We start from the raw sequence: 21,312 nt of genomic DNA, 5'->3' as shown, positions 1-21,312 counted from the left end.
TTAAAGGATTAAGACTGTAGCCTGTCTACAATTGTTTTTAAAACCTAGTGCATGTATTTACATGGCAGAAACATTACTCCCTGGTTATTTTAGATCTGCTGTGTGTGGTGGAATAAATTCTTGCATTATCTTCGACTATAATTTTTTTTCTTCCTTGCATACAGAAATTCAATGTTAAACCATAGTGTTGTGTAATGGACTACAATGTAGGGTTACCATGGAGTGTGGATTCATGAAAAATAATTTGCTAGCCTATTAACTAGTCATACATTTTTCTTTAATCCATACTTTCGAGTGCATTCTCCAACTACATGTAAATCCATTAATCACTAAACTTAAAGGATAACTGCAGAAATCATATTTAATATATATATATTTTTAAATCAACAATTTAGTTAAAAATTTAAGGAATATTCCTAGAACTAGTAATTCAAAATGACAAAATCTTTTTAAACCTTATTTGAATGAGTAAATCTGCATATGTGGATGGCTTGCATTAAACATGATCTAAACATGTAATGATTGCTGATTTGTCAAATACTTTACAATCACAAGTATCAGGTTTATTTCATAATGATTTGTCAAATACTTTACAATCACAAGTATCAGGTTTATTTCATAATGATTTGTCAAATACTTTACAATCATAAGTATCAGGTTTATTTCATAATGATTTGTCAAATACTTTACAATCACAAGTATTTACAATCATAAGTATCAGGTTTATTTCATAATGATTTGTCAAATACTTTACAATCACAAGTATCAGGTTTATTTCATAATGATTTGTCAAATACTTTACAATCACAAGTATCAGGTTTATTTCATAATGGTTTGTCAAATACTTTACAATCACAAGTATCAGGTTTATTTCATAATGGTTTGTCAAATACTTTACAATCACAAGTATCAGGTTTATTTCATAATGATTTGTCAAATACTTTACAATCATAAGTATCAGGTTTATTTCATAATGGTTTGTCAAATACTTTACAATCACAAGTATTTACAATCACAAGTATCAGGTTTATTTCATAATGATTTGTCAAATACTTTACAATCATAAGTATCAGGTTTATTTCATAATGGTTTGTCAAATACTTTACAATCACAAGTATTTACAATCACAAGTATCAGGTTTATTTCATAATGATTTGTCAAATACTTTACAATCATAAGTATCAGGTTTATTTCATAATGGTTTGTCAAATACTTTACAATCACAAGTATTTACAATCACAAGTATTTACAATCACAAGTATCAGGTTTATTTCATAATGATTTGTCAAATACTTTACAATTACAAGTATCAGGTTTATATCATAATGATTTGTCAAATACTTTACAATCATAAGTATCAGGTTTATTTCATAATGATTTGTCAAATACTTTACAATCACAAGTATCAGGTTTATTTCATAATGATTTGTCAAATACTTTACAATCACAAATATCAGGTTTATTTCATAATGGTGTAAATTCAGTGATGCCAGTGTGTGTTCGCAAGGGCTATGGCACTGCATCTGTTAATGACTAAAGTTCAGTTGGCTGTGGGTTCAAATCCCAATCTGAACACAGAAAACTTGCATATTCACGTGTGAATTGTGGCATCACAACTAAAAACATGAACATCATTCCACAATAGGTTAAATTGATTAGAAACATGACAATGTATGTTTTACTTAGAAATATATTTTTAAATTTTAATATATAAAATATATATACTGTAAAATGGCTACATATTTAAAGCATTCATCAAATGAAACTTCCAAGTGAAACACTGAAAGATAAAAAAACTTAAAACGGTTCTCTTGGTTAAATTAATATTTCTGCACCAGGCAAGAGTTCAGAATCATGTTTTAACCAAATCATGCTCTTTCATTTGGACATTTTTTTTTAACAGCACACAATATGATATACCAGAAGTAGGGTAGCTGGATGAAATGTCGAAATCACACAGATGTCCTAAGGCAAAGCAATCGTAAAAACATCTTGCACATTACAATTGGCCATCGGTTTTTGGCAACAAATACAGCACATAAATAAAATGTGTGAAGAAACCAGAAACCTTTTCCAGGTTGATATGTTAGTGAAATAGTATGTAATTCTAGTTAATACCAAAGTTATATTTTCACATATGAAACAAAGTAATAAATTTATGATTTAACTTTGACAAAAATGGATCTTTTATTATTTTTATTGAAGTAATATGAAAATATATAGAATCGCCTATAAATATAAATGCAAGACACAAAGTTTCATATTACAATCATTCAGTTCATATCTCAGTTGTGCAAATTACAAGACATTGTGCAAATTACAAACAGTTATCAAGTGCACCATTAGTTTCTCGAACAAAAAGTGGTCACAAGCATCAAGATATAAATGCTTTTAAACAAAAAAATCATCTTTCGAAATGTATGTTGATTTATTAACAATATCAATAACATATCATTCACATATGCCTTAATAAATTCCCAGGGACTATTTTCCTACATTCAGAGATGTGAGAGGGGCTGTAACAAAACAGCTTACTGCGGCCGGGGTCTAGGGGCTGCTTAAGGGCCCCTGAAGGAAAATTGGTGTTTGCAACCCATGGGACTGCCAAAAATTGCATTCAATGCTAACAAATCTAAACTGGTTAGAACTTATAATATAAGGCACACATCATAAACTTGAAACCATGCAAACATGCAAATGAACCTTGTGTGGTCAACAGTATTGAACATCATGGTTTTGTTTTTTAAGACGAAATGGAAAAGTGCATTTACGCGTAGCTCTCACATCCATGTACAATGTGTTTTGAGGGCCTTGACCACAGAATATTATATTCATTCAGGGGTATCATTACCTCACACTCTTAGTAACTTTTAGCCCCACCTTAGCATGTGAATTAAAAAAAGAATTCTGTGGACGTAATATCTCACCTACCATAAAGCTATTCGATGTTAATGCATGTTAACAAAAACCCCAAAAAACCAAACCAAACAAATCTATTAAAATTTTAATTTAATTTAATTTTTATTTTTGTCAAATGTGTTGTGATAAACATTCATAGGAGCAACTATAAACCAAGTTTCATTAATCTAGGACTTTTAATTTGTGAGAAATGGATCAAAACATGAAATGCTGCCGTAGGAAAAGTAATCCCTATATCTAGCCTTTTTTACTTCATAAAGGCGGGACTAAAAAAATTACTACAAAAGGATTACATATCAATGCTCAATATGTAAATATCTAAGATGGCTCTCCATAATCTAAGTTAAGAGAGCAAGTAATCACTCCCCTTAATTTTGTTTTACCGTGAGGTCTGATGTCATCTATTAACCCGTCCTTCCATCCATCCATCAATCAACTAAATATGGACACATAAAAATATATTATACACAAACCACTACACGTAAAAACGAATAAGCAAATAAAAATAATACTGAACTAGTTTTTAAATCAGCCTATTTATTATGTAGATATTGAATGCTAATAAAATTTCAGTTTCTTCAGACTAGACTAAATGTAGAAACAGTAAACATCAATGTTAATTTTTTTTTTTTATCACAGTTAGTGAGGCAATATTTACTAACCTGATACCAGCCGTTGTACTAACCTGTTAATATTCATAATGCCACTGTTATCATGTCACTATATATTGTTCATTCTGCGCATGACAAAAGTTGGTTATCACCTTTCAAATATAAAATCCCAGTAATAAATGCTGAATCACATAAATTAATATAACTAAAATATACAATTCCTGTAATATTACAGGCCTCCCAGACTTCCTATATTTTTTTATAGGATTCTATAAAACTCCTACATTGAGATTCATTTCCTATATTTCCTATATTTGACTCAACTGCTTTGCCAAAATGCCGACGAATAAAATATGTTATTGAGTTATATTAGCAGTGAAAGGCTTACAAGTGCTTTGTATGATGTGAAATTGTTTGAAACATACAGTTTAATTTTGATTTAAACTGCTTACATTTTGGGACGAGTTAATTTGTTTGTGGGCAAGTGAAATTTGACAGCTGAAAAATTTAGGATATGGCCAGCCCTGATTAATAATGTAAATGTCTTTAGAAATCCGTGTAAAATGCCTATAATCATGATAATTGATCCAAATGTTCCTATAAAACTCCTATATTTGACCTCAAAATTCCTATAAACTCCTATATTTTGGTATGCAAATTCCTATATTTCCTATATTTTAATATGTACAAGTGGCTGGAAGGCCTGATTATTAGCATACCTTGTTAAAAACCTATTTCTTCAGAACAAGCTAATGTTTTTAAAAAAACAACATTCAAATGAAACAAGTAGCTATTCATATGTGTATTTACCTTAGAATAGCATCACACGTCTAGTAACTGGCAAATGCTGGCTGTACATGATAACAGTGCCATAGAAACACTCAAAACCCTGATACCTAGGTCATATTTTAATTAGCACTGGAAATCGGATGAAATTCTGTGATTGACCATCATCAATGATCAGTTAATAATCAATTAACATTTACAGTGTGTTTTGGAGTACTACATCTGTTACTTTTATTTTGAAAAAGACACCATTAGACTACTGGATGTTAAACATTTGGTAATTCGGACAGGTAATCTTCAAAGAAAACTCGCAACATTTTCCTATTAGCAATAAGGGATCTTTTATATGTACTTTCCCACAGACTGGACAACACATACATGATACATTGTATACCTTTCATATACCAGTCGTGGAGCACTGACTGGGACCAAAAAAAAAAAAATGATGAGGTTTCATCCTTTGACCCAAGAATCACAGGTGAACGTTCTACTGAGATAAATCAAGCCCTGCCACATGAAGTAACAGGTTCGAGAGGTAGTTTTTTTTAGATTAGAGCACCAAGAATTATGAAACCCACAGGGAAGTAACTCTGTACTGTACTGTACTGTACTCTATACTACTCTAAACTTGTACTCTGTTAATGGTTAAATTGTACAATTTCTGTATTATTAGCAGACCCTAATTCCTGTATTCTCAATTAACTTGATTAATTTAGAATATCACTGGTTCTAGTTGTGTAAGATAACTAAAAATAAATAAAAATTAGGTTAAAATATTTTAGTATCGTTATTGAAGGATGACGAGAAGTGGTTATGTCCAGTCGTAGTTTTCAGAAATTTTTTATAAAGAATATCTGAATGGAAAGCAATTTTATTTTATAATCATCATTCCCCAAAACACCACTCTTTTCGAATGTTTTCTTCTTTTTTTTAAAAAGAAGAAAACATATTCGAAAAGAGTAGACATAACCATTTCTGGTTGTCTGACCTTGATATTTGGCTCAACTTAAAGTGACAGGCCCTAGTGTTTAAACTTTACTGCACATTTTTTCACCATCAGAGCCTTGAAATCAGACATTAATGGCATGATTTTACTGTTTAGGTTATTAATTTCCATACCAAACATATGGGTTTTTCTTGTCATTCTGGTGAGAAAATACCGTAAAATTAATTTTCTGCAATTCTAAAAACACACATGCCACTGAGAAGTAATGGTTATGAAGACAAGCTCTAGTCTATTTCTGAAAAGAATTTACATGTTTCAATGTCACATGATTCTTTTTTCGCTTCATTGTAACTTTATACAGATGTGTTACAAATTTGTAGATTAACCAAACTTAGTGTCCATTTTTATGAGTTGAACCTAGGGTTTGCGACCTTAATTAATAACTGAGTAACACGCTTGCTGAAACTTGTCTATTACAGTTATCTAAACATCCCCAAATTAATATGATAACAAAACACAATAACCTGATAATTTATAGATATTCACAGTCTCTAGCTAAACATTCTATCAGCTTACCCTGACCATCGGATCACTACAACACACACTTTATTAATAAATACAGAACCATTTACGAAAACATTCTTGTAATATCCATACTAAATATCTGGACTTAAATAATTTAATTTATACATTTACAAGAATACAAACCATGGAATGACAGGATATTAACAAAATATCTGTATGAAAACCATTCTGAAAGTAGTAATTGCACTTGTTTATATAAACACTAAACATTTTAAAAACATTGTTCACTTTCAGTAGTATTAACAGGTGTTATATCCATTTGTAGACTGTGATGAAATATCCATCATAATATATAATAAAAAGACTTCAACTATTCTTACTGACTTAAGTAAAACTAACTATGCTTAGGAATTGCAATACCAACCCCATAACTATCACATGTGACTAATATCGATATTATTTTACTGATACAAACACTGACTGTTACAAAACACAGATGCATATCACTGTAGTCAATCAATAATATTTCACAAAGATTGACATCAATGCAAGGGAATGTAAAAAATAACATCTATTGTATAAACAAATATTTTTTAAAAAAGGAAAACAATATTTACACAACAAAAACAATTGTTTCTGATTGCTTGATTCTGTTTTGTTTATCTTGCACAAATTGTCCAATTAGCATGTGACAGGATATGACATCATCAGGATGTTCCTGCTTCTGATTTATCGGATTTGGATTCGTCGTCATCGTCGCTGTAGTACTCCAGTCGATCGTCAGGGATGCGGTGACTCTTGAAGTCTTGTCGGATTGCATCGAGCTCTTCCAGCTCAGTCTGAAACAAAAACCCAGGAAAAAGAATTTATTCTCTGAATCTTATTTTGTTTTATTTTTTACACAACTTACGCCAATGTATTCTCTGTGTGTGTGTTTGAGTATGTGTATGGATCTAGGGCAGGTTGAGGGGGTCTCCTACTCACTTATTTTAAAGTACATTCACTGCTAATATACAACGTCCATTTAACCTTCTGTACACTGTATACAGTGCATTCCACAATTCATATTTCCCGCTGTTTTGCACATAACATTCACCGGAAAGACTCGTATAACAGTATTTTCACTTGACAACAATGGCAGCACATCGCGGTCATTTTCAGGGATTGATAACTGATTGTGACAGATAATTTGATAGTTTTACCAACAACTAAAATCACCAAATATTGGGATATGAATCGCAGTTTTTTTTTTTTCTTTCTAATTCTGATCAGAAAACAATTTTTTTTGCCTAATAAGTAAGTAAACACAACTTTTTAGATTTTTTGCCTAGTTTTAGTCAACATTAACTGATTTAAAATATCATAAAAATGCCAAAAAACCATGAAAATAATACTTGCTGATTCAAATATGAACTTTATTTTATGTATTTAAAAATTATTTAAGTGAATATATGTGAGTAAAAATTATAAACTTGTACCCACTCAACATGGTTTTTATCAAAAATTAATCCAGTAGCCTAAAGGTTAAGTAGTTAGATGTGGACCCCACCCCCTAAACAATTCTTAGATACGTGCTTGGTGCATGTACTGGTACAGGTGTGAATGTATTTGTACTTGTTGCACATGTGTACTTGTTGTGTATGTGTGGTGTGTGCATGATACGTTTGTGTGTGTGTATATATATGTGTGTGTTTGTGTGTGCATGTGCGCATGTATAATTGTGTGTGTATATATATAAAATGTGTATGTTTAGGGTGTCTGTATGTGTACATTCATGGCCATATGTATTCGCACGTCTGTGAGTGTGAGTATAAATGTGCATGAGTGCAATATATTGGTGTTTTGTTTTGCATAGTGTGGGCATGCAAACATGTGACTACACCCATGAATGATGGCCCATTATACAACACATACATGTGGCTTATTCCAGTAATAAATCAGCCGTTTTAGTTACCTTAACTTGTTGAAGATGGGCATGTCGTTTCCCGGCAATGTTTCTCATGGGGAAAGGGTTCAGATCATGAAAAGCAATCTGCAAGAGTAATAAAATTTACATGACATATCTTCCATAATGTAGTAGTGTTGGTATGAAGTGCACCTACTGGCAATAGCTAGTGAGAATTTCCATATTAGCTCAGTTGTTATGCTGGACTCTCATACTGAGGGTCTGTGGTTCGAATCCCATCAGTGGAGGGAATCCCATCAGTGGAGGTTGATTTTTATCTGTTATATTTGGAACTCACTTTGGAACTGGGTGTTTAACACAAGAAAATAATTACAACCTAGTCAGGACCCGTAACAGTTCAACTGCCTGTGCCCACAGCTCCGGGACGTAGCTTCACTTGAGGGGGTAGTATGTAATAGTGTTGGTATAAACAGTACCTACTGCCAGTAGCTAGTGGGAATTTCCCTATTGTCTCTGTTGGCAGAACGGCCTCGGTGGCGTCATGGTTAGGCCATCGGTCTACAGGCTGGTAGGTACTGGGTTCGAATCCCAGTCGAGGCATGGGATTTTTAATCCAGATACAGACTCCAAACCCTGAGTGAGTGCTCCGCAAGGCTCAATGGGTAGGTGTAAACCACTTGCACCGACCAGTGATCCATAACTGGTTCAACAAAGGCCATGGTTTGTGCTATCCTGCCTGTGGGAAGCGCAAATAAAAGATCCCTTGCTGCTAATCGGAAAGAGTAACCCATGTAGTGGCAACAGCAGGTTTCCTCTCAAAATCTGTGGTCCGTAACCATATGGCTGACGCCATATAACCGTAAATAAAATGTGTTGAGTGTGTCGTTAAATAAAACATTTCTTTCTTTCTGTTGGCAGTGCGCTGGACTCTCATACTTAGGGTTTTTGGTTCGAATCCCTTCAGTGGAGGTTGCTTTTTTTTGTTACATAATGTAACAGGAAATAGGTACTAATCAGTGTTGATTATTTTTTCATAGAAGATTTACAGTTTATCATGGCAATATGTTTTACTTTAGTAATCGCATGTAACCACCTTCAAGAAATCTACAATTTAATAACAAAATGATTACCCTTGCTATGATTTTAGAATTGATCATCTTTTGACCAATAGTCCTCATGTATCGGTTGACTTGAAATGTTCCATTTTGTTGAAGAATGTCTTCTTCTGCATGCTTCAGAAAGGCAATGGCAAATCGAAATAACACCTGTTAAAAAAACCAAAACAAAAACCCAACAACTTTAAATCAGACTACAATTAAGATTGTGGTAAAAACTAAAAACATTAAGAATATCTTATCTCTTATCCAAACAGTCAAAGGCACTGTCAAACACAACTTGATCAAAATCAATACTTAAAAAAATGTTTATGAGTCTAGACTCAAAGACTTAAATGAATAGAAGCAATAATTGTTGAATGCAAAATACATGAGTTATCTCCCATATCTCCATTTGTATGCAGTTTAATAAAAGCTATTATGAATATACTAAATATGTTTTAACTGAAATTAAGCTGTACAATTCCCAGAAAACCAAACCCAAATGGCATATACTGCCAGAAATTGTTAATCATATTAATATTCAATTAATTTTATTCATACCTTGCTTCCTTCAAACAAGAACGCATCCCAGACTCTGAGGAATGTTTCGGGTGGCACTCCATCAACAAATATTGTCAGGAACCAGTTGAAGGTGAAGAGTGACAGGTCAACATCATTATTCTCCAAGTGGGCATACAGTTTTGGCAGTTTCTCCAGTACCAGATCTTTCAAGACTCTCTGTTGTTAAAGATAAATAGGTCAGTCTAAAATTTAACCAACTGCATTGTGGTGTAATACGTCTGAATCCCATCTGCATACGTTAATGGGTGAATGCTATTAAGTATACGTTCGATCATATATTAAAAAAAGAAGGAAGGTTCAATAGACCGATGGATGGATGAATAGATGGATGGATGGATGGATGGATGGGTAGATATATGAATGTATGGATAGGAATATGGATGGATGGATGGATGAGTAGATGGATGAATGGATGGATGGATGAGTAGATGGATGAATGGATGGATGGATGAGTAGATGGATGGATGAGTAGATGGATGGATAGATGGATGGATGATGGATGGATGGATGGATGGATGGATGGATGGATGAGTGGATGAATGGATGGATGCATGCATGGATGGATGAGTGGATGGATGGATAGATGGATGGATGAGTGGATAGATAGATGGATGGATGGATGGATGGATTGAAGGAATGACGGATATATATATGGATCAATGGATATGATGAATGGTTGAAGAAATGAATGAATAATATTTTTGATAGATAATAGATTGGTTTGTATGTTGGCATATTAATGATTAGATGAATACACACTTTAAGTGTTTGGATGGAAGAATAGACTAATACAAAAACAATAAGCCTGTCTAGGGTGCTCTCTGTGCCATGAAATCAATAAAACCGTCGTAGGCTATGACAGCTTCAAAAATATGGGCCTAGTTTACTAAAATGTAGTTAAAATCCGACCTGGTCTGACTGTGCCGCTGCCAGCGTCTTTGTGAAGTAGTCTTGGGGCAAGATGTGCTCCACAATGGCAACCAGACACCAGAACGCTTCCTCCTCACACAGGAACAACAGAGCTATGGCAGCAAGTCGGTTCAAACCCTGCAGACGGAAGACAGTGTCATACACACTCTTTACAATTTTTTTTTTTATTACTGTAGATCAACAGCGAACATATTTAAACAGACTGTTTATTTATATTCAGTGGATATGCAGAGCCTCGCTGCATTCACCATTCTAACCTTCGCAGGATAAAGCCGATATCTTAAGACAGTAACCAGTTATTCCCTATATAACAAGTATATTTTCATGTATTACCAGTATATACTGTTATATATACTACAGATATTTAATTTTGAACTATTCCAGTAAACAACTTGATTATAGACACCCCAACACGGACATCTTCATTGATCTAGCAATAATACAACATTGAATGCTCCCTTATTAAAAAAAAAAAAAAAATCAAAAGAATTTTGAACTTATAAACAACTTGAATACGGACACCCCAACATGTTCACAGTGATCTGGGAATAATACAACATTGAATGCTCATCAAAAATATATATAAATAACCCCCAAACAACCACAAAAACTATAACACCTATAAGAAAAGGAAAAGAAAAGAAAGAGTCTCTAACATCACCTCAGCAGGTAGTACTAAACCAAATAACTTCCGGCTGGGTCAAAGTTCAAGGTGCATTCAACTTTTGATAGAGAAATGAACACCACAAGTCCTGTGATTGGTGATACATGTGAGTGTGTATGCAATTTTATTTCATCTAGTACCACTGTGTCAAGTAGCCTTGTGCTTGAAACATGTCTGGAGTACCTGTGAAAAAAAGCACTAAAATTTTGTGTGGAACTAGGGTAGTCATAGACGCTACCCGTTATCTCAGAAATGAGCAGCTTGACCCCAATTGTTTCTGATACACTTTAAGGGTGAGGGGTGGTAGTATTTATATCCGTGGTGTTTATGTCGATTGATATGCTGCAGGTAGGAGTTTTAGCCACATATGTTACTATTGTTGTCTATGGGATTTGATTTGGTAGTATACACCCAGCACATTTTAAACCATGGTGATTTGGTGACTAACATATGGTTATTGCAACACTTAAGCATGAAAGAAGCGAACCTGCAGTAGCTACATCTACAAATAGCAGGAAAAGATCATTTACAAACACTTTCCCACAGAAAGGACAGTGCATACTATGGACTGAGGTTGGGATCTAGCTCAGATGGTAGAGAGGCACACTCCTGAGGTGCTTTGGTCATACAACTGAACTCCCTCAACAACAGATCAGGTTCCAAACCCCCCCCCCCCCCCCCCCCATCCCAAACAATGCCTAATGATGGGTGTATCAATGGCCATGATATCAAAGGCCGTCCTGTCTGTGAGAAAATACATTTAAAAGATTTCTTCCTGCTAATGAAAAATACAATAGGTTTTCAATAGCCAATGAATAAATAATCAATGTGCTCTAATGGTGTTTAACAAAACAAACTTTAACATATCAGTTGTGGAAGCAGGGGTTAGAACAGGAAGAAACCCAATACACCAACTGAGGAAAGGTTAAAAAGTTTGTTTCTTTCTTTTGTTTAATGACACCACTAGAGCACATTCATTTATTAATCATCGGCTATTGAAGGTCAAACATTTGGTCATTTTGTCTAAGACATTTTCCATTAGTAGCAAGAGATCTTTTATATGCACCATCCTTCAGACAGAACAGCACATACTATAGCCTTTGATATATCAGTTGTGGTGCACTGGTTAGATTGAGAAATAAGCCTAATAGGGCTACCAATGGAAATCTATCTTAGAGTAACTGCGCATCAGGTGAGTGCTTTACCCCTGGGCTACGTTCCACCCTCGTCAACCGAGGATGACTGATCCTACAACATGTTGTACCAAAAGCCAGAACTCTAGCAATCAGCTACATTTTACTCCTGAAACCTTAAGATGCACACAGTCAGCTATCTTCACACTGACAAACTTACCAATCCCACAGACAAACTGTTCAAAAGAAATGAACAAATTAAGACATCACTAACTACCTCTCAGTCCACAGTTGAACACTTAGATCTCACTAACAATAAAGCTGCATGTATTACCTGACAATAACCAATGACTGGATTGTGTGCACTGTATGCCAGAAGAATCTGTCGTAGTTTCTTTACTCCATCTGCTTCCAGCGAAATGAAGTGTCGGTTGTGTGGTAGCGTTCGCAACAAATCAAGTTCAATCTGAAACATAAGATTATAAATAAGGAAGATGAACAAAAGACCAGCACATAAATTGGAGAAAACTTGGAAACTAAAAAACTAGAGAGAGTGTATGCAGTAGAAGAATTTAGGCCATCCCATTGGCTGTTCGGATGTTCGGACCAGACTCGTAGCCGTCAGGGGGGGGGGGGGGGGGGGGGGGGGGGGGGGGGGGGGGAGAGAAGAGAGTGCACTTGTTTGAAAAATCTACAGCTAGAACAAATCCAGTTCAATCTGAAACATATGGTCGTAAACAAGGAAGGTAAACAAATGATTAACAACATGGTGGTCATGAGCTGTTTGAATACATAGTCTTGAGAAAGAGAAACTTTCATCCAAGATATTTATAAACACTGCTCTTTTCAATGAAGCTGTTTTGTATGTATTTTTCCACTGTAGAACAACAAATACAGCTAACTTTTAACATATCAAAACCACTGGTTCAATATAGACAATTGATATCTAAGAAGGGCTGTTTTGTATGTACTGTTCCACTGTAGAACAACAAATACAGCTAATACTTAACAGATCAAAACCACTAGTTCAACATAGGCAATTGATATCAAGACCTCTTACTACTAAAACAAATCCCACCAAAAAATATTTTTTCATGTTGATATGCACTGGATGCTCATTATTTCGTATTGGTGCATAAGTAAGGAATGGATTTTTTTTCCTTCATATTTCAATATGAAGGAAAAAAAATCCATTCCTTACTTATGCACCAATACGAAATAATGAGCATCCAGTGCATATCAACATGAAAAAATATTTTTGTTTATGTTTTCTTTTGTCTCAGTTTAAAACAAGACTATTGTGCTGGGAATAATACTGGACAAGCTGCACCACAAATAAATAAATGATTATCTTTTTATAGATCACAAATCCATTACCCAGCATCACAACTGTACATTAAAAACATATACCAGTGTAACATATGTTCAGTAAAGTATATTCACTAAAATTCCTCACAACTGGACCCTCGGTTAACCAGTATTCCCTCAAAACTTGGCAATTTTCAGGGTCCCTTTTTTAAATATCAGTACAAACAGTACCTCTCTAAACTGGATACCCCTTAAAAGCAGACATTTTATTTGGTCCCATGGGTGTCAGTGATGAAAGGTTTCACTGTAAATTCTACAGTAGTTCTTCTTCTTTTCGTTCGCTTGTTGACTACACGTCGAGGCCAGCAGTGACCATGAATGATAGTTCTCTGTAGATCACTTCTTCTGGAGAGTTGTTGTAGTTGTCCAGGTAGTAGGTTTATGGATGACACGTTCGGTCGTCTGTTCTGCTTCTCCACAGGAGCACATGGAAGAAGGTATCAGCCAGATATTCTACAGTTTAACCTGAAGTGTGCTTATGTATATTGACGTCACTTACCTGTTTGGCAGCTGGGTTTGATTTTCCAGTGCTGTGTTTAGCTCTCTCAACCAGCGACTTGTAGTAGTGGGGACCAAGCTTGTCCCGGACTTCGCCAACATACATCTCGATACATCTAAATAATGTAAACAATCATTATTACATTACATGTTTTCTACATTCTTCTGTGAATTCTCATTATCAATATGAAAACCAGTAGCAATAACCACAACTATAAAATACCAATAACAAGTGGGATATTCAGACTATACAGTTGTCTGAAACAAAATTAAAAAATTGGGGGGACTGTTAAATGTTTATATTTTTAGATAATACAGTGAAACCTGTCTATTCTGGATAACACTAGGGACACAATATTTAACAGATTTAGACAGCATCTGGTATTTAAAGGATCGCTTCTTAGAATTTCGAAAATTTGGGACAGTGAAACTTGGCTAGTTTTAACACAATTCCTATTTGTTAAAAGTCCAGTTTAAACAGGTTTCACTGTATATAGTTGGCCAATCCTGCCTTTGAAATACCATCATGCTTTAACTGATTAAAAAAAAGAAAGATTTTTTTTCTTTTTTTTCTTTTTAGGAAATATTAATGTAATTACCCTTTCCATATTTGTTCGCGGTACTCATGGGGTACTCCTGACCGAACAAGTAATTTCAACTCCTGCGACCTGGTCAAAGTTTTCCCAGGCTGACCCACCAAGAAGTTCTCCCATTTAACATGGTGCGAGGCAGTTTCATCTGAATCCTGGACAACAGAGAAAAACACACAGTATTATACGCATTAGGCAAAACAAATGCAACCATTTTTAAAATACAATTATATGGATTCTGACATGAGAGCATAATACTTTAAAGAAAGTGATCTCTATGTCATGGCATAACCCATCACTCTAAAATGGAGCCTGTACTAGAAAATTAACTCTACACCTATCAACCTTAAACACAATGACTTTACAGTTGCCTTATTGATATTTATTCGGTAAAATCTAACTTGCTAAAGGCGACTCCACACAATACAAGTACCTTGTACAAAAATAGCTGATTGTGACAAGACATATCAATGGTTGCTATTGTGTGAAATCACCGTAAGAAATGCTACCCTGAGTTTGTTGCTGAGTTCTGTCGATTCTTTCTGTAACTGTTGTACCCAAACTATGAATAACAATTGACTTATTAATATATATTATGGAAATCTTGATTGCTTTAAGTGTTACCTTGAGTTTGTGGGTGAGTTCCATTGACTCTGTAGCTGTTGTTCTCGAGTTGTGAATAACAATTGCCTTATTGATATTAATTAGACACAATAAATCTAAAATGCTAAGAAGTGTTACCATGAGTTTACCATCGACTCTTTCTATAACTGTTGTACCCAAACGGTAAATAACAATTGCCGTATTGATATTAATTAGGTATATCTAGACTGCTACAAGTCTTACCTTGAGTTTATTGGCGATTTCCGTCGACTCTTTCTCTAACGGTTGTATTTGAGCTGTAAATAACAACTGCCTTATTGATATTTATTAAGTAAATCTAGACGAAGTATTACCTTGAGTTTGTTGGTGATTTCTGTCGACTCTTTCTCTAACTGTTGTGCTCGAGCTGTGAGAACGTCATCCTCCACATCGTCCACTTTATAGAAACCGTACCTGTCACACTCCTGACCGCTGGAATTACAACACAACTTATATTAAGACTACTCTAGGGACAACACCATCACCATTCTCATTGTTGACACTTTGTGTAGCAGTTTAAATTAATACAGTTTAGAAGATAGGTCTTCATTTAAAAACAATCATAATATAAAATGTAAAATGACTTTTTAAATCCTCCTTTAATGATTGCAAGTAGGCTGACCTCTGTTTTGTGACATGGAATCTGTGAGTGTGTTTGTATGCCAGCATGTGTGCTACTATAATAATTACATCCAGGCACTATGTTAGTCATTTATGACTACATACAAGTGTAAATCTGACCTGACCTATTCACCCTGACTTAGGACTTCTTAATGTGACATGATCACAAAACCCAGTATCCAGTAAGAATTCTAACATGTTACAAGTCACATATGACAATAAAGATCAGAATGGGGAGAGGGTAAAACAAATGCTAATTTTTTTTCAAAAAGTCTGTACACAAAAAAAAATACACAAGTTAAAACTTTAATAATTAAGTAAAAATGTTAAAACAATGTCTCATGTCAAATGTCACAAATGGCTTCTCCAACTGAATGAGATGTTTTGTTCTCCTACAACTGAAGTGTTTGTTTCTGAAAACTGAAGTAAAATGTTTAAAATATTTTCTTGTGTGTACCTGCTTGACAACATGAAGTGTTTGTTGTCTGAAAACTGAAGTAAAATAAAATAATAAATTCTTGTGTGTACCTGCTTGACAACATGAAGTGTTTGTTGTCTGAAAACTGAAGTAAAATAAAATAATAAATTCTTGTGTGTACCTGCTTGACAACATGAAGTGTTTGTTGTCTGGCCCGGACTGGGTCTCCGAGTCGAGTGCCTCCTGCAGGAGCTGACTGATGACATCCTGGGACTTGTCTTCATCTCCTCCTGAAACAAAGAAAGAAAGAAATGTTTTATTTAATGATGCACTTAACACATTTTATTTACGGATATATGGTGTCAGACATATGGTTAAGGACCACACAGATATTGAGAGAGGAAACCGGCTTGTAGCCACTTCATTTATTTATTACACTGGACACGTGGGGGGGGGGGGGGGGGGGGGGATAGCCCAGTGGTAAAGCACTCACCTGATTGATTGGTGAGCCTGTTATGAGAGAGAAAATCGGCTTCTTCCACAACCTGTCTTATTTTTTTTGTTAGGTCAGGTCAGGTCATATGGTGCCGGCCTCAGCTGGCTCCTCTGTCCAGGACAGGAAAAGGGTTGGAGTGGGTGGGAGACGGGACTGCCTGCATTGGCAAGTGCAAGGGAGCACCAGCAGCCCGACCGGAATCAGTAGTGGGTGGGGGCAATGTTTGAACAGTTCATCGAAACAAAAAAAGGGAGCTACATATTAATTTGAACTTAGTTTGCCGAGAGTAGCTCGTACTGGAACCTAGCCTATTGGTGGACGCTTTTTTATTACTAATTTCATTTCATTAATACGTATGTCTTATTTTGTGTTTGTATCCAATTAAGATTGAAGCACACTGTCCTGGGCACACACCTCAGTTATCTGACCTGTCTTTTCAGGACAGTGGGTTAGTGGTTAGGGGTTAGTTGTTAGTGAGAGAGAATTTGGTGTAGTGACCATACACCTACCCATTAAGTCGTTAAACCTAGAGCTGGTACCAGGAGACAAACCCAGTACCTACCAGCCTTAAAGTCCGATGGCTAACTACCACACCTCCAAGGCTGGTCTTTTTTATTAGCAACAAGGGATCTTTTATATGTACCATTTCACAGACAGGACAGTATATATCACGACCTTTGTTAAGCCAGTTGTTGAGCACTGGCTGAAAAAAGAAACAGCCCAATGGGCAAGGACTTTACTACTGGGCCACATCCCACCAAGTGGGTAGGTGGGCAGGCTGGCGACAGATTTCCATACAGGCTGGCATGCAGGGCAATATATAATAATGTCTTCAATTTTATAAAAATATTAAATACATCATTAATATTCAATAATTTATAATTACTCAGTAAGGTTTAATATTGAGCATGTTTATTTTATTTGGTAGCTTGTAAATGATTAATTACTTACACAGTCAAACCTAATTAAGCAACTACCTTTAAGGACTGAAAATTCCATTAAAAGGCCAGCTTACTATTTTGTTCACATCGTTATATAATTAACAGTATAAATTAACCTGCATTAGTCAGTCAACTATACTCCACCTCCTCCAAATAACTAAGCAATTTATGATCAACATGATATACATGCACACACACACACACACACACACACACACACACACACACACACACACACACACACACACACACACACACACACACACACGTATTAAATAGGTCTGTCAATGTAACCAACAAATTGTAACAAAATTCTACAAAACATTATTATTTCAGCTTTTAGCTATCTGCTTGACATTTTTACGTATCAGTGCATAAATCTTTGTTTTTTTGGATGAAGATAACTTTTACCCTGGTTCTATAAATTATTACATGTAAATCCAAGATGGCCACCATGAGCCTACTGAAATAGAAAATGCAATATCTCAGCTTCTAACCATGATACATTCATGATATTAGTGGCTATTCATATGTTTTCTACATGACAAGGTAGATATAGACTAGTCACAAGAATATAAGGGCCACATGGACACTATGTATGAAAGGGGTAGCCCATTCACTGTGCCAGTGGTATGGAAACGCTCTTGCAGTTAGTGGATGACAGAATGACTCACTTGCAGGCATCTCGCTACTTGTCTCATGGATATGCTATCATTCAGACATGGCAGTGCTCGACCACAGTGGTATGGTTATCCAAAGCCAAATGGCAAAGAAATTTATACCCACTCAACTTTAATTAAACATGAAAAGTGCCATGCTTAGTCAGAATTATTTTTTTTAAAAGTCAAACAATCTTGGATTTTTTTTATGCATTTGCCATACGCTTTCTACCGGCAACTAAATAAGCTGTGAGTAAAAGGCTGATGTACAAGCAATCTAAAATGCTTCATTCAAGTCTGTAACCTACTTTTCATTACCTATCACTGCCCCTGATTTATTATTGGGTTTTTGTTTTTTTGAAAATGTACAGTAAAATTTGATACTGGCCCTTAACTTGTTGTGTTTAGTATATGATGGGTCTGCAATATTTTAAGCAGTCACATTTTTATAAAATTAGCATACACGCAGAAATGATCAATACATTGAAAACAGATGCATTAGTTTTTTTCACTCAGAATTTGGTAAGAATAATGCATTAAAAATATAATTAATAGTAAAGTTAATAATTTAAACTTTGGTTGGAGGAGATTCCTGATAATGTCATGGTCACATTAAGTTGTCAAAAACATTTTAGACAACTTTTGACAATAACCAATTTTTTCTGCTTGACAAAATATGGTTTACTAAATAAAGTACAAGATCCAGAATAACATTCCAATGCAACAAACATAAAAAATTTAGAGATTTCTTTAAAGCACTGTGTATGTATTAATTTGTAACATTACCAGAAAAATATTATGTATTTTACTATTGTTCATATTTGATATATTTGTTGACAATTCGTTAACCCACACTGAAATGTAACAGAACTAGTTTATATATTTTTTTCCTTTTAATACATGATCCACATTGTTATTTTGTGAGTCAGCTTGTTATCCCAAACCCGAAACAATAGGTGTAACCAGTTTATACATCTATTACAACAATTAAAAGTACTGAATGTTTTTGTTTTCTAGATGTTGCAGTACTTATGAAAATATGGGCGTTTACATTAATTATGGGTCAATATGTTAATAGCAAATGTTATTTCACAGTATATGTAATTAAAAACAAATGAGATGCAGCATTGTCATTATCACAGTCAGCAAAAGCAAGAGCCACATTTAAAATCATAACATACAAACTTGATTAGTATTAAAATATATCTGGGTTGGATTTTTTCAAGGTTATATGTTCCCATAAGTGCTGTGAGTAGTATTTTGACAATTTGTTCTGAAATGTGCGGGGACCAGATACAATGTGGGTCTCAATTCTTTGTTGTTAATTTTATGTTTTATTTAATGCCACACTCAACAAATTTTAACTTCCACAGTTATATATTCCAAGATTTAAAGGAATGCTTGCTCAAGGTTTTTGGACTGGTATGCATATTCAACAACACCTAAGTCAATAAAATCCATTTGTCAGTCCCTTGTAACACCACTAACCAAATTTTTTTAACAAATTTCTCTCACTAGGTGTGTGCCACGGGACTGGAAGTGTGCCAATGTTACAGCCATATATAAAGGTAAAGGTGATATTAAGAGTCCCTCAAATAGACCTGTTTCACATTCCACTGCGCATGTGCCCATTGCGGGGAAACTCGAGGACACAAACCGTGAACTCATGCGAGATCTCGCAAAAATAGACCTGTGGACAAGTTGGGGGGCATAGACAATGGGAGGCCACGCAATAGGAATGTGAATATCTCCATGATTAATTATTCTATCAGTAGGGAACCCAAACATTCTGTCGACATCCAACAAGACTCATTGGAAACATTTGTGAATTATTGCTCATCACGAAATAAAAAATATTTTGTTGTTAACGCCCGTCAAACCATCGGTTTCGTACGAAATAAATATCTGATATGGGCTGAAATAATATTAATGTGTGCGCGCGTGTATATATGCAGATATTTATTGTATTTAACATAATTTAAATATTTATAAAGCATTATACAGATAAATACATTCAGGATTTTTGTCGGGATTTCTTTTCAACAAGTTATTTAAAATTTTGTTCGGTATTTGTAATAAAATTAAATGATACATATGAAAGTTGAGCTATGGTATATAAAACATTAGAATCAGGCCCATAGGAACGATATCTGGAGTTGGGGGAGGGGAGGGGCACAATATGTAGTGGAGGGACACAGTCTAGTTGGTGTGGGGGGGGGCACATTTTAAACCGGGTTTAAAAAAGTGGGGCTCAAATGAAAAACAACATCGGATTTTATATATAAAAGTCCTTGTCCCTAAATGACTGGGATAACGTAACAAGAACGTCTGTCTGAGGTTCCATTTGCTGAAAGTTCGATCCTCCTCAGTGGGCCCGTTTGATTATTTCCCGTCCCAACCAATGATCCATTAAAGGACTTCGTGTATGCTATCCTGTTTGCCATGTATCATTTATTATAAATACATTGGTACGACTGAAAACAAACGGTTTCTTGTCGTGGCTCTGTGACCAGGCCATTTTACAGGCATAGTATGATACCACAACTTAATGCAACTTGTTAACGTATATTTCGCAACAAAAGTTCGTGTACAGGGGCGTAGGCTAGGGGGTTTCGGACGACCCCCCCCCCCCCCCCCCCCTAAAGCAAATGGTCCGCTTTGAGAACTAAAACATACAGGGTTTATACATATGGAGTTTCTGGTCGTGCAAAAACAAAATAGATAAAGGTCCACTTGGTTCATAATCGACCCCCCCCCCCCCCCCCCCGGTCCAGATCACGCCATGCCCTGGCGTCATCTCATTGTTTGGCATGGGGAAACCCCCCCCCCCCCCCCCCCCCATCTACGGCTCCGCGCCTTTGGCGCTTGCGTTTGATGAGTTCCGTTTACATTAAATTTCGATTCCTCCCCTCCCGCTAATCATGCTGGCTACGGGTCTGAAGTTATATACATAAGTTAGACCAAACATCAAATTAGGATC

The 21,312-nt window shown here is 35.3% G+C and overlaps 1 protein-coding gene across 1 annotated transcript in view; it reads right to left on the bottom strand.

The window, feature by feature from the left end:
* Positions 1–643: 643 nt before the first annotated feature.
* Positions 644–21,312, bottom strand: part of LOC121374959 (TBC1 domain family member 2B-like) — a 47,512-nt gene continuing 26,843 nt past the window's right edge. Inside the window, exons 10-19 of the mRNA XM_041502111.1 lie at positions 16,418–16,526; positions 15,512–15,629; positions 14,565–14,710; positions 13,967–14,081; positions 12,434–12,565; positions 10,282–10,419; positions 9,352–9,528; positions 8,824–8,958; positions 7,742–7,819; positions 644–6,626 (exon numbers count right to left, since the gene is read on the bottom strand). Of these exons, the coding sequence (XP_041358045.1) occupies positions 6,495–6,626; positions 7,742–7,819; positions 8,824–8,958; positions 9,352–9,528; positions 10,282–10,419; positions 12,434–12,565; positions 13,967–14,081; positions 14,565–14,710; positions 15,512–15,629; positions 16,418–16,526 (1,280 nt within the window). The 3' untranslated portion in view covers positions 644–6,494. The remainder of the gene's footprint in view (positions 6,627–7,741; positions 7,820–8,823; positions 8,959–9,351; positions 9,529–10,281; positions 10,420–12,433; positions 12,566–13,966; positions 14,082–14,564; positions 14,711–15,511; positions 15,630–16,417; positions 16,527–21,312) is intronic.

This window comes from Gigantopelta aegis, chromosome 6 (genome assembly GCF_016097555.1).
Source record: "Gigantopelta aegis isolate Gae_Host chromosome 6, Gae_host_genome, whole genome shotgun sequence".
In the NCBI taxonomy this organism is placed as follows: Eukaryota; Metazoa; Mollusca; class Gastropoda; order Neomphalida; family Peltospiridae; genus Gigantopelta; species Gigantopelta aegis.
Note: the sequence above shows the minus strand (reverse complement) of the source record. Positions and strands in the feature narration are given on the sequence as shown.